At 34.3% G+C, this 16,162-nt stretch overlaps 1 protein-coding gene across 21 annotated transcripts in view; it reads right to left on the bottom strand.

Moving 5' to 3' along the window:
• The window catches only part of LOC126815661 (zinc finger and BTB domain-containing protein 17), an 84,290-nt gene that overhangs the window by 24,083 nt on the left and 44,045 nt on the right, over positions 1-16,162 (bottom strand). Inside the window, exons 5-7 of one of the 21 annotated variants that reach the window (XR_007678028.2) lie at positions 11,513-11,733; positions 10,747-11,293; positions 8,756-10,176 (exon numbers count right to left, since the gene is read on the bottom strand). The exons of 10 other annotated variants lie outside the window; for them this stretch is intronic. Coding sequence is in view for 10 of the 11 variants with exons in the window: in XM_050541489.1 (XP_050397446.1) it covers positions 3,529-3,720 (192 nt within the window). In the remaining variant the exon portion in view is untranslated. 10 more of the 21 variants (XM_056099446.1, XM_050541493.2, XM_050541489.1 and 7 more) reach the window with 10 other exon arrangements.

The following is a 16,162-nucleotide window of genomic DNA, read 5'->3' on the forward strand; positions in this document are numbered from 1 at the left end:
AACAATCAAAGTAGGAGAGTTATTGTTTTCCAAAGTCTCGACCAATCAAATTGCGTATCGCTCTGCTTACCCTGAGCAGAAAATGCTCATTATCAAACTTAGTCAAGGTATTACTGTAATGAAACTATACACCAAGTTTCATCAATCTCACTTAATTAGAACTAAAGTTATCGTGTCCCAAAGCATCAACCAATCAAATTGCTTATCTCTGCTTACCCTAAGCGGAAAATGCTCATCTTCGAACTCCATCAAGGCATTGACCTAATCAACACATACACCAAGTTTGAACATTCTAGCTCAATTAGGAAGAGAGTTATCGTGCCCCAAAGTATCAACCAATCAAATTGCTTATCTCTGCTTACCCTAAGCGGAAAATGCTCATCTTCGAACTCCATCAAGGCATTGACCTAATAAACACATACACCAAGTTTGAACATTCTAGCTCAATTAAAAGTTATCGTGTCCCAAAGCATCAACCAATCAAATTGCTTATCTCTGCTTACCCTAAGCGGAAAATGCTCATCTTCGAACTCCATCAAGGCATTGACCTAATCAACACATACACCAAGTTTGAACATTCTAGCCCAATTAGGAAGAGAGTTATCGTGTCCCAAAGCATCAACCAATCAAATTGCTTATCTCTGCTTACCCTAAGCGGAAAATGCTCATCTTCGAACTCCATCAAGGCATTGACCTAATAAACACATACACCAAGTTTGAACATTCTAGCTCAATTAGGAAGAGAGTTATTGTGTCCCAAAAAGTGTGACGGACAGACAGACGGACAGACAGACGGACAGACAGACAGACGGACAGACAGACGGACGAACCCATTTTAATAGTCCCCTGCTTTCTTCGAAAGGCGGGGGACAAAAAAATACTGACCAAGACAATGATGTAAATAGGTAATTTCACGACTAACATATGGTTTAATTTTTATTTCAATAATTTCCTTGCACGAAGGGGGTCTTTAGCAGTGGGTGGACCCGGAGAAAACTCATGAGGTTGGACAGGCAATCCTTATCTCGTACAAGTGGGGATCGAAACCACAGCGATTGACTAAATGGCTGACCTTGTGATCCAATGCGCACGCAATAACTATTCAGCCACCCAGCCCCACACAATGGTCGTACAACAACAAAAGAAGAGTCAAACAATGTTAATCGTAATTAATAACTCAGCCATATCCATATAGCATGAATGATATCATTTCAAATATTACAACTTAATGGACCTAAGTCCGTAACTCAAAATCCTCCAAAATCTTCGACATCGAAAACACGAATTATTGGTCAATTTAAATCAACATTGATGATGTAAACTTACCGGGAAAAGATGAGCTTCTGATATCCGATATTTAAGATAAAATAATTTTTTTAACATTGGTACACGAATCGTGTACCATAATGCGCTTCAGCCCCAGTTGTATTGAGAGACTCGAGGGACGAGGCTAGACACATTGCACCAAATCAAATGGAGTTATGTAGACTAGAATAACTAGACGTTAGAAATTTGCACTCGATTGAGATTGCTGACTTATTTCGCCGAACATAACTGATTTGAAATTGGAGTAAAAACGGAAACCATTAAATGTAAATCAGTTTATATACATTCATATTACAGTATTATATGCGTTGCAACCCACTTTTGTGAATTTCTAGGTCCCAAATTTTAGCGATTTAGCTCCTTTAACAGTTAATATGAAACCATAAAAAGCTGCTATTGAAAGCTTAAAGGGACTATCCCGATTTTAACAGAGTGTCAAAAATAAAAGTCTGAGTATGTATGAAATTTAAGCTTCAAAATATAGAGGAATGATGTTTTTACCTTGTCTCAAAATATCAGCCCAAAATATTGAGTCGTTTGGACATGAACGTCAAAACTGCTTATCCGAACACGTAACCCTTTTAAGATTTCGGTTCAATTTCTTCGTTGGGTGACATGATAATCGATTCCTGTTCCTTTAGAGGTCTATACAGTGAATGACCCATCTGCTGTACTTGATAACGAAAGGTTAATTTCACCTGCACATTATTTTTATAAAATAAAAGTCTGGTTTTATCCAGAGACCGTATAATACAGCTTGGAACACAGGTCTCCATTTCCAGATTAAGACTGATGGGTTTAAGTTGTTTGAAAACGTATCACAAATATTGAGTTAGTTGCTCGGCCCTTAGGTAGGGGGTTTTAAAGGATTTTAACTCAAAATTAAGCAGTTTTAGTCCCTAAGATATTATCGGGATTGTCCATTTAAATCAACAGGTCACATGACCCATTGGAGATATCAATTATTATAGAAATGTACTCTGAAAACAGGATGAAATTAGTACAGTACCATGAGTAAACTGTATACAACACTACACATTAAACACCTGTTACATAACAAAAACAAGAACAATGGAACAATATTCATATCATTTTATTGATATTATATTATTCAATTCTAAATAACACGTAAATATATTACAACATCTACAACAGCTTGTTATGTTATTATGTAATTAAATGTAAATCTACCAAATATGAACATATTTGAATAAAAAAAATGAAATGAAATGTATTTGATTGTTGGGAAAACGAAATGAAATTGGGTTTATCGTTGGGTTCTACTTTTCTGCACCAACTTGGCTGCATACGCCATGCAGTGTGATTTGAGTGAAATTGTTGTCCTGACAGTGGCAGTCCAGTCTGCTCTTATTTCTTATTCCAACTGTCATCCCAAAAAAATTATGTAATGTTTTACATTGTAGCAGACATTTTATATTATACCATTATTATGACATGACATGATTCTAGATGTAACAGACAAAATTTCAGACACTAATGAACTTGCATCTGATATTTGTTAACTTTGTACCAAACATATATTAAAAATATCAATAAAAACACAGAAAAAAGACAAATCTGTGGCAGACAAAATATCAGGCACCAGACGTGTTCACATAGCAAACAGTTATATAGAAGTTTTCTCAAACGCAGGCAGAAAAACAAGTCAATAAAGATGATTATTCTACAATGGGATAAAGGGTAACAAGATGTCTATTCCACTAGTTTAGAAAGATGTTTACCAGTATTCCAGTATTAGGAATGAAGGGTAGCAAGATGTCTAGTCCACTATGGAATGAAGGGTAACAAGATGTCTAGTGCACAGAAAAACAAGTCAATAAAGATGATTATTCTACAATGGGATAAAGGGTAACAAGATGTCTATTCCACTAGTTTAGAAAGATGTTTACCAGTATTCCAGTATTAGGAATGAAGGGTAACAAGATGTCTAGTGTACAATGGAATGAAGGGTAACAAGATATCTATTGCACAATGGAATGAAGGGTAACAAGATGTCTTCTCCACTATGGAATGAAGGGTAACCAGATGTCTAGTCCACTATGGAATGAAGAGTAACAAGATGTCTATTCCACAATAGAATGAAGGCTATTGTACAATGGAATGAAGGGTAACAAAATATCTATTCCACTACAGAAAGTCAGTGAAGTCCATTGCACAATGGAATGAAGGATAACAAGTTGTCTATTCCAAAATCGAATGAAGAGTAGCCAGATGTCTCTTCATATTATCTGATCTCCCAAAAGCTCGGTTACAAATTGGACAAACAAATTTAGCTTCTAAATGACAGTCACGTATATGTCGTCGACAGCCTGCTACATCAGCAAAATATTTCCCACACCAGTTACAGCTTCGTTTATCCTTGATAAATTGTGTCTGAAACAAAAACAAAGTTCGTTATAATACATTCCGCAGGTGAACAACCACTTTGTTTAATTTATAAGACTTAACAGCCAAATAATCCTTATTGCAATGTTTTTTTAGAAGGGTTAATGATTGTTTGAATCCCAGAAACTAGAATAAGTATGCTGCTGTAATTTTACTCTTTCATTAAATGGGGTCCAGTCACAGGCAACCTTCTAGGCCTAGCATAGCCTACAATAGCAACAAACACAGTAAACAATAGACCTCAACGATTCAAAGCCAATTGCCATTACATAGGACCAGGTCACCTAGTCATCACACAGTACTACTACTTAAACTCTACATATAGGACTTGGTTACAGTGTACAATTTTATTATTATAAAGCAGAGAGAGAGAGAAATGGGGTTTAACATCCATTCAACACAAACTAGGTTATTTTGGGACTAACACATGGTTTAATTTTATTTCAATAATTCGCTTGCGCATAAGGGTCTATAGCAGCGGGAGGAAACCAGAGGACCCAGATAAAACCGAACCTACTCCTTGTCACGTAAAACCGGGGAATCCAAACCACGCCAGTTGACTCAATGACAGATTTTATGGCACAGTGCACACATGCTAACCATTCAGCCATCCACCCCCACCCCCACCCCCCCCTATTATAAAGCAGAAATATTCTCAGTAACCCAAGTAATCATAGTGACCAGTAACGAAAGGGTTAAGAATAAAACTAAGTTTTTAAGAGATAGATAAGATATGATATACTACACATATTCTACCTGCAAACAAATAAATTCCTAGCATCACGATTTATGATAACTTCCATAATGTTCATTTAAATTTTCTTTTCTTTTGAACTGACGTCCACAAATATGGCAAGCAAACTTAATTTCCAGATGTTCCTCTCTAACATGACGATTTAAATGGGAACTTTGCTTGAACTGTTTGCCACACCAGTTGCAAGTCTTTCTATTTAAACAAACCTAGAACGAGAAAAGTATAAGGTTATAAACTTTAAACTTGGAAACAGACCCCGTTAACCTTCTGCTTCATCAATTCACTATCTGATGAAAACAATCAATTCACCTCTAGCATAGTGGACAACAAATTCTTACTTGCCTAGAAGAGTTGTTTGGTTATGGAGATGATGACTTCTGCATGCTGATACCTGGTCCGTAAACAGGGGGGGGGGGGGGAGCAAATTCCCCCCCCCCTGCAAAAAGTTTAACCCCCCTCCCTCCCCTGTGAATAAGTTGTCGACCATATAAAAAATAGATATACATTGTCAATCTTTACAGCACCCCTGAGAACACTTCCCGCCCCCTCGTTGCTCTGAGCTAGTTACGGTCCTGGCTGATACATATATCACTTGCTGATTTTACTTAGTCACAGTAATACACAGGTCACAATTCTATGGAATACAATTACTGCTTATTACTGAGCGACACTTCGACACGGCTTCTCTGGTCATTATCAAGCAATGATAAGGGAAGGGAGATGGGGTTTAACATCCTACTGTTCTGCTCCTAAACTGGGCTAATGAAGACGGGCATATGCCATACAGTGTGCTATGAGGGAGATTTTGCCCGGGCAGCGGCACTACAGCCTACTCTTATATTGAATTCCAACTGCCAAGGGATCTTTTACGTGCACGCCAATATGTACACAGGACCTCGGTTTTTCGTCCCATCCGAATGACTAGACAGCTGTCCTTGTCAGGCCCATATGAAATATATTATATACATGTAAACAACAATACTTGGTTAATTAATGCTGACCATCCAGAGACACCCAAGTATTGTTGTTTACATTTATGTATATAATGTCTTGTTACATTTCATATTTTATCATTGCTTGATAATGACTAGAGAAGCCTCGTCGAAATGTCAGTAATTGTATTCCGTAGAATTGTGACCCTTATATTCCAGTTCAATTACTAAATGCCATTGGAACAATTTAAGTCACAGTAAGTGTCTATTTCCTGACTGACACAAAATCTAGCTGAGTAACACATCCTTATGAAAAGTGCAAGCTTTATTCAAACAATGGTTTATTAATGAATCTGTACTTAAAGTCTGTGTATCAATATATAGAGATGTCCAATTTTATCACTTATTCTATTTTACTTTGAGAATAGATCTCCGCCCTGAATGGCCGAAGTATTGAAAAATAAAGTGTACTATTTTGTTATGCAGTTCTAATCCATTTTATATTTTTCATACACACTAAGACCAAATGAACAGCTTCAAATCCATTAAATGTAAGCAGAGTAAATCCTTCTCAATTTTCTTAAAATATATTTAAGTGTTTTCAACAGAAATCGTGGATGTAAGAATTACAATGTCTGTCAACTAGCTTTGTGTCTGTGATTGAAGCGATTCTAATTGTAGACAGACAGCTCATCAGTTTCATATGTTATTTAATGGCACTACCATCTACACACTTTATGTCACACACAAGACAATATTATTTGCCTCTTGAAAAGGCAACAAACTAGGCACAGTGTAGACACACAGGCGTACGAGCTGGGGGGGGGGGGGGGGCGGCTGCCCCCTCATTTTGGGCACCAAATGCTGGGAAAATTTGGGCACACAATTGTACTTTGTAAAATTTGTATAAAATAATATTGTGTTCTTGAATGTGTCCAATTTAACATCGAATTTATTATTATCATGTAACATACTAAGAACCTAACTACATTTTTTGGGCACCAACCACCACCGCCCCCCTCCCCCCCAGTCAAAAATTTCCCTGTACGCCTATGTGTAGACAGCTGTATTTTGGATGCACTGAAGGCTGTCTTTTGAATACTTTGGTATACTGATGTGGGCTGCAGCTATGTCTTTAGTCCTGACAGCATGAATAAAGCCAATCATTATCTGGTAACATAATACTGAAGGTGAATTTGAGAACCCATTAATAAACTAAGCTTTTTAGTGACTGGAGAAAATAGAATGATAATATTGTTAAATATTTTGTTGCATTCTGATTGTGGGACTATATAATAAAATTAATGTGTGTGTCTTCTTCTCTTGTTTAAGTTCATCTATGATTGGATAATTTTATCTGCCTAATTAATGCCAGGAATAAATAAATCAAGAATGAATAGACAACAATTGGATCAATAGAAGTTGTTATTAACTGTAGGAAATAGGGTCAATGAGTTTCCATTTCATTTAACATAACCAGACTTTAACAAAAATAGTTCTTGATAATTTGTTATGTGGCATATCATTGGGTTCATGCCTAATGGAGCAGGATTGAGAAGTTGCTTTGGGTACATGGTAAATAGCAAGGGACCTAATACACAGCCTTGGGGTACTGCATTTATTACATTGTATTATTCAATTTTGTGTCTATTCCAGTAGAAGGTCTTTCAAAATCAAACAACTTGATGAGCAGAGAAAAAACCTCAAGAAGCTTGATTAATGTTAAATGTACTTTTTTTTTGGATACTGAACTGAAAGAGGCTGCATCCACCATATGTGGCTGATATCATAAAAGTAAGACTGTTATGTATTAACTGACAAGTTGATTGACTTCTGCATCATCAATCAATAATTAACTCATTTTAATAGAGTCAAAACTAGATGACTGATTTATGATACCGTAGTGGCTGGTTTATCAGCCTTTTCAAAGATCAAGCACCTATAGCAGACTATAATCAGTTAAGATCTCTGTTCTCATTACACATTTATGCAAATTAATAATCTACAAAAACACAAAAGTTCAATTGAATCTTTATTTCATAATAATTAGAAATAATACCAAACCACAAATTATGCATCAATCATGTCTGTCACATCAGTTTACACCCAACAAAATAATATCTGTGTTTAAGATTTGCCGATTTATCTATCAGAAGTAACAGAATTGATAAAATAATCTTTTAAATCTATGCCTTCAACACAGATGTGACAGGTAACATTAACACATGCATCTTTATCTGTTAGCGTTACATCAATGAACCAATTTCAGATACACATGTACAACAAAAATTTTTAACATTACTGTTCAAAGAAGTAAGGGAAAGCATTACAATTATTTATGAAAATTAAAACATCATTAATCACGTTTTATTTAACACTTATAAAATTACAATTAATGACAATATAATGATTTTTATAAAATAAAATCTAATAACATTATAAAGAAACAATGTGCTTAATGCTAAAAACACACTTCCTGGATAATAAAAAAAATGATAGTGAGCTGGCGCCTGACTTACTAAGGCATCATGGTTCTCAGTGCCTAAAGAAAATATGGCACTAATTTGACCCAAAGTTGGGATAAATGCAGTTATAATAGTTAATGTAAAATAATTACACATAAAAACATGAATTTCAATTTTAAATCTCTCTATGATTATGTATTGTCGGTTTATATGTTGTTCTTAGGTCTGTGTTTTCTTGTTACAGTCCTAAACAGAGTTTTCATTTCATTCGTATTTGCCAGTATTGCCAGGAATTGACTGGCTGGAGAAAATACATGCCATGAAACTTTGATTTTTAAGAATTTAATCTTAAAACACAGTTCAATTCATAGATTAAATGTAAAAACACACAAAAATTGTGATAACTTTAAAATTGCTAACCCCCAAAATATGTCCAAATTTGACCAGCTGGGAAACTTTTGAAGTGAAAGCCCTCGCACCAGTTTCCTAAAACATTCTCAGGCTTAAAGTTAAGAATTTGCTTAAATTGTTCCCTTTATATTAACTAAAATATAGCCCTTTATAAAACTTCTGTTGTTTTAATGTATCAAATACATTAATACGAAACTATGTACAACCTTTTTTGTGTTTCTCTATCAAAGATATTTCTCACAAACAGTGACTGATCCTAAGCATTACGTCGATTCTGGAGAAATGCCATGAATACTCTTTAAGTGTTTCTGGAGATGCACCTTTTGAGTACACGATTTACCACATATTGGACAGAATATACGAATATTAAGATGCTGACCTCGAACATGAGTTCTCAAGTTGGATCTATCACTAAAGACCTTGCCGCACCAAACACACATGGTTGGATTTCGACCCTAAAAACATAAAGATGAATACTTAGAAGTTATTTGGAACAAAAGTAGATTTTTAGTCCTGTAACATAAAAAGTCTTTAATCAGTTAACAAATAGAGGCCATAAATGTATCAAAATACAAAATCCACACACAAAACCGTTTACAAATTTATCTTCAATATGTACAGAAATGTGACAGAAACATTCTCTGTTTGGAATGGTTGACACCTAATGTTTATCATAACATTAAGAAATAAAGGTCATTTAAAATTACAAAACAGTCAATCTCACAAGTTTACCCATTCACAAAACATCTAAGGAAACTCATGATTCATCTGAAATATTTTGAGATACATCTGATATATTTTGAGATACATTTTGAGTCACATCTGATATATTTCGAGATATAACTGATATAACTCAAAATTTATCTGATATATTTTGAGATATATTTTGAGATATATTTTGAGATATATTTTGAGATATATATGATATACATGTACCATTAACTGCAAGTTTATCTGATATAACTCAAGATTTATCTGATAATACTTGAGACTTATGTGATAAAACTCGAGAGGCTGTATGTGATATAACACTATTCAATTGACATATATGTTCATCTGATGACAACAAATTATATCTACTATAGGTAAACTATAGTCTGTCTGATATCAAAGGATGACTCGTATCACTTGCATTAAATCTCACAGAATACAAATTCATTGATTATTACACATATCCATGTGAAGCTATACATTTCTTTGAAATTATGCAGACACATCTGCTATTTTACAGAGTCAGTCATCCATTTAGAACTACACAGATTTATCCAGAACTACACAGAAGATTTATCTGATATAAAAAATCCTTTATCTATATAAATAAAATCAAAAATGTCTGTGTGTATGTTTGCCCATCACATCTGCTATTTTACAGAGTCAGTCATCCATTTAGAACTACACAGATTTATCCAGAACTACACAGAAGATTTATCTGATATAAAAAATCCTTTATCTATATAAATAAAATCAAAAATGTCTGTGTGTATGTTTGCCCATCACGCTTCGTTGCCGCACTCCACCCCGACATATGTGGTATCAAATTAACCAGCATGACCTTAGAAATGTTTTAAGCCACTGATTTTGGGCCCCGAGCAAATTGGGCCACTGGCGAATATTGGCCCCGATGACGAAGTCGGGTATGCTGCTAGTCTTATATAACACGTATTCATCTTATAATATAGCATAAATTCAAGAATCATGTTAACTTAGTTTTATGAATTCTTTTAATATGATCAATCAGATGATATCTTTGGGTACATATCTTTCCACAAATAGGACAAGTAAACGACTGATTGAAGTGGGCACTACGAATATGTCTCCTTAGATTGCCCTGATGACTAAACGCCTTGCCACACATCTCACAGGCTGTCCCTTCAACCGCTATCTACAACAAACGAAAACACAAAATATAAAGATGGGATTTTAATGGCAAATAAAGAAAAGTTCACTGAAAATATAGACGGTATCATTCACATAAGATATGTTCAGTAGTGTATCTGAAGTTTGTACCACCCTCCCTGAGTAAAACCCAACACAACTCATCAATTATACTTAAACTTTTAAACAAAAAATGGCGATTTTCTAGTAAAATAAAATTGTGTGAGACGTCTTGTACCTCCCCGCAGAAAAACATGTTTTTTCAATGCGTAAAACAAAAGTGCATCCCCAACAAAGTCCCACCTTATCCCATTAAGTGATGAAATGAGATGAAATGAAGTTTAACATCCTACTGTTCTGCTCCGACTGGGCTAATGAAAGGAAATAAAATGGATTCAACATCTTACTCTCTGCACCAACCAGACTACTGAAAACAGGGCTATGTTGAATGCAGTAGATCAAAAGTGAATATGACAACAAAGTGCCATCGTAGACCCCAACTATTTCTCATTATAAGTTTAATTTTCTAAAATGTTCATTTCTTTTACAAAATTTGTAACATCTCCTCATATCTTACTATCAACATATTCAAAATACATTTTCACATTCTGATGAACCGATTGAGAACTGAAACGAATATAAACTGTCACCAAAATTTCACATATCACTCTTTATTCAACATTTTCTTCTCTTGCTTGAGGAGATCAATTCAGTAGCAATGAATGCAGACCTACAAATAAGAAGGCACATGTCATAGACATTGCGACTTTATCAGACACAGTTTTAATTGATATTAATAATACATGTCCAGTACAAAGTTCAAAATATCAAGTAGGTCTAATAGTTCATTATAGCCTGACATTTTGTCAGTTAAACCTAAAATCCGGTTTGTGAATGTTTGTTGGACTTATTATATTCACGCAAATAAAGATAATTCATTCTAAACTGGTTTTATGAATTCTCTTAATATGACCAATGAGATGATATCTTTGGGTACATATCTTTCCACAAATAGGACAAGTAAACGACTGATTGAAGTGGGCACTACGAATATGTCTCCTTAGATTGCCCTGATGACTAAATGCCTTGCCACACATCTCACAAGCTGTCCCTTCAGCCGCTATCTACAACAAACGAAAACACAAAATATAAATATACAGCAAACACAATAAGTTCCGATAAAATACACAGATATTAGAATAATGTTCTCTTTCTTTGGTCAAACAGGCAACATTCTGATAATATTTAAAATGCACAGAAACCAACATTGATCGTATTAAATCGACGGAGCCCCCAAGAAGAACAACAACACCAGGTAATATTTCCAGGTAATAAAAACTAACCTAACACCAGTTATCAAAGAGATATTATGTCACTAGAGATCATGATGTTTTCTCAGTACGTGGTTTTTAAGGTTACTCTTCTGTCCAAAAGCCTTGCCACAGAACTGACACTTAAAACGTTCATTCAAATGAGTTCCTCTGATGTGTCGTTTTAGGTTACCATGGTGACTAAAAGCCATTCCACACAATGGACATATAGGGGGGCCATTTACATCTATAATCTACAAAAAGAAGATGAAAAAAGTCAGAGTTAGAATTCTGATCTCAAAGAAAACCGAACAAAAAATTAAAACTATTTTTTTAATGATCATATTATTACCTTTTTACAGTATACAATACTGATCCAATAGAAAAATGAAAACATAAGTTCAACATTTTTGACACTGTATTTTCTTTGATTAGCTTCTGCTATTAAACTGTTCAAATTTCATGCAATGGGGTTATATCTGGGGGATAAAGCAAAAATAACCACTACTATAATGTCTTTGCAATGGCGCAGGAGGAATGAGTAGAGTTTTTAGTTACCGGTCATGTAAATATGAAAAAATGACCAAGACAAAAATCAGAGTCAGTAGAATTTTTTTTTTCAATTCCAATAAATTTCACTGTCCACTTCAATTGAAAAATGAGAAAAAGAAAACACTATCAAAGTCAATTTAAAAATCTTTTTATCAATTCACATAAATTTCAATGTACACTTGTACTGTCACTGTCTACGATGAAATATTTTCATATGAACTAAAAATAATTGACAAATAATAAAAAACAAAACAACCAAGGAACAAAACATCAGAATCAGTAGAAAAAATGTTCATCAATGCATATCTATATCCCTATACACTTGTATCTTCATTGTCTATGATCAAATTTGTTTATGTGTAACTTAAAAATACTTTACAAATGAAAAAAAACCACCCAAACCTACACCAAAAATAAGAAACTAAACTTAAACACACTATTAAATCCAGTAGAAAAACCTTTTGTTCTACAATATCAATTCACATAAATTTCACTGTATTTTGCAGAGGTTTAACGCTTGTATATCGTCACTATCCAGTATGAAACGTTTTCATATGTAACTTAAGATAATTGACACGAGAAAATGTGCGCTTGCAAATATAACATTGTGCGCGCTGTTTCAGATGTTTTTCTTTTAAATGCCGATTCAAATTTCCTTTCTGAGTGAATTCCATATCGCACATTGGACAAACCAACCCATAATCTGTACCAATTTCCTACAAAACACACAAACAGAACATAAATTAGACTTTTATACTGTAAAATTCCTTTTAAATTTCCACTATAATTCTACTGCATTGATTGCCTCAAGAGGGTATTACTAAACTAATTACATGTATAAATTAAAACCTATTGAAATATTTTAAAGGACAATGTTGGTGTCAGCTAATATTACATATGTGATAGAAATGGTTCAACACATTCCAAATATAATATTAACACAGAGATCATTGCTACGGTAGTTGCGTAACAAAGATTTGATCAAACCATAAGTGGCGCTAGCACAAGGAAAACACAAGTTATATTTATCCTTCTACAACTCACTGAAGTCGATTTCTTAAAAGCTACAATTGTCATCGCCACATGGATTACAAATCACAACGCAGCGAACTATCTACTGATGAATATTGTGCTACTAAAAATATCAATATATTTGTTTAAAACCAAAGACAAGCATATTATTCATAATAGTGTATTATTGCAAAGTCGTGTGAATTATACAGGCTACACCATGTTAATTACAAATAGCAATTCTGTGTGCTACTATATAAACAAGATCTTTATTCCTTTGCAGTCAACAACAAAATTAATTGCAAACTTGCAGCCTATTTTTCATAGAATTTAAACTTTCGAGGCTTCATTTACCTGCACTGCAATATGTACATGAGTGAACCGCCGGTTTTTCATCCTATCTGAGAGATTAGGCAACATTTTTCTTGTCAGGCCTCCGCATCCTGCCCCACTGACAAGGGGGAACCAGCACCAGATAATTCCTGGGATCATTTGATTTGTCAGTCAGCACCACACACTGAGTCACTGTGACTCGAAGAAACAATAAACAAATATATCTGAATACATCACAAATTAAAAGTTTTATTTGATAACTACTGAACTATATAGTATAAGTAATATTCTAATACAGCTTATAAATATACACTCAAGTTTTGTCATTTTGAGCCTTGCATTAGCCCTGTCAATCTGCCACTGTTCTTTTTTTTCTTTTTAACATGGTTTGGCAGCAACACTTTAGTCCAGTCATGAAGGGGATACTCGATTGAATGTTCTGGAATTGAATTATCCCAATCCCAAAAATAGTGACAATCGAGTGAAATCAGGAATTTGGGGCTTATCAATTTTAGTATATTTTGTGAGGATCAACCCATACAATATTAGATATCGTACCAAAAATGTAAATAACGTTCGTTGGCTTTAACACTTGAATCTAAACGCAAAAACTGTAATATCATCGGATAAAATTTTAAAACAGCTCTGGGTGATTTTGTTGCTGATGTGTCTTAAGATAATCATGGCGAGTAAATGATTTTAAACATACGCTACAAGTAAAACGTTCGTTTAAATGCTTCTCTTTAAAATGGCGTTTCAAGCTGGCTTTTTGAATGAATTTCTTTTGACAAACTGGGCATACATTTCCATCCAAACAACCCTACAAAATTCCACAAAAAAACAAAATTATTTTTTTATGAAATTGACAAAAACACAACCTGTAACATATGTATTTTACATTTTATTTTTATAAACCACAAACAATTTTACAAAATTAATGCTATACTCAATAAAAGATGGAGTTAAGGATTATGCTTTACTGAATTATAATGAAAATAATTTTCTTGTCTAGATCTCTCAGACAAAACCAAATTAATCTATTAGAAGAGACATTAGCCTGCTGTGATCAATAGATAAAGATACGTTTACTAAGATGGTTAAATGGAAATGAAATGCAGAGGGGGTCAAAGTCCAACTTTTCTGCTGTTTCGGTTTCAATTATAGTAGTGACTTTGTCATGTTATTCAACATCAATGGACTGTATTGTTAACATATGTAGCCAATCAATTACACAGTACTGAGATATCCTTCATATAGTTTTAGTAGGACATTTAAACCCATTTCATTTCATATGGCATTAAATGAAAAGGTGTTTATAGTCCCGGTGAGATATTAGTTTTGTCGTTTTAAGACAAATATATGGTTATGTGCAATTAGAGGGAGAGGATAATTTTGCCTAGGCATTTCCGCCTACTCTTTTTCATTTTCCAACTGCCAAGGGTTCTTTTATTTGTCGCCAATGTGTACACATGTGGATGCTGCATTTTTGTGCCATCCAAATAACTAGGCAAACGGTCCTTGTCATTCCACAGATGCCACTTCTGATGAAGAAGAGTATGCTTAAACCACGCTGCCCAGAGAAAGTTTTCCTCATAGCACGATGCAGAAAAGTAACACATTAAGCCTTGTTTTATTCAACCAGTTCTGGGTGGTATTGATGCAGGTGTAGCTTTAGGTTATCCTGTCGACTGAATGATCTGGAACACAAGTTACACTTAAAACGCTCATTCAGGTGCCTTTCTTTAAAATGGCGCTTCAAATTGCCTTTATGTGAGAATTCCTTGAGACATACAGGACAAACTACACCATTCATCAAACCACCCTACAAAATATACAGAAAATAAGTACAGCCAGTCAAATGAAATCTTAACCTTATAAAACGATTTGAATCAGAAATTTCATTATGTAAGATTTAGATAAAAATCTGGACTTTCTTGCTATAGTTCCAAAATAGATCGTTCAAAATTAATTATTAATATATTGAAAATTTCATTCAAATTACTTTATTATGAACGATGCTTTCACCGTTTGAAGTTGTTAATCCAGACTCGGCCTCGCTTCTCCATTTTTAAATTAAATGGCGATGATATTTAAATCCCTTTACATCTGCTTCATCCGATGCTCTAGAGAGTTGATATAGGCTTGTCATGAGAAAACTAATGTCTAAATAATAATTTATATAACATTTGAACTTGAAGCCAAAATAAAAACTGGTAATAGACAGATTTAGCTCTTACATACATGTAATGCATCTTTAAACTAACTTTTCCTTTCATTACATTTAACACTATGATTCTCAACATGGGGCAAATTTCAAAATGATGGAAATGAAGTAAAAAAAATTTTAACATCCTACTTTTCTGCACTTATTGGGCTAATGAAGCATGCTTTTCTGCCTATTCATCATTGAATTCCAATTGATAAGGGTTCTTTTACATGCATGCCTACGTGTTCACAGAACCATGCCCATCTTAATTACCCAGTTGGGCCAGAAAAGTTAAACCCCATTTCATTCCAGTCAATGATCAATAAATAGATGACACAATATAAACCATTTTGCTTACATAAACTATGGAATAAGCTCATTAGATAACACATCTAAATCAGTTCTGGATGAAACTGTTTTTGATGCAACTTAAGATAACCTGAACGACTAAAAGATTTAATGCATGCGGTACATGGAAAACGCTCTTTCAAATGACTTTGCCTGATGTGACGTTTTAGATTGCCTTTATGTGAGAATTCCTTTTGGCATACTGGGCAGATCACATCGTCCAGACTACCCTG

The sequence above is a fragment of the Patella vulgata genome, chromosome 3 (genome assembly GCF_932274485.2).
Source record: "Patella vulgata chromosome 3, xgPatVulg1.2, whole genome shotgun sequence".
NCBI lineage: Eukaryota > Metazoa > Mollusca > Gastropoda > Patellidae > Patella > Patella vulgata.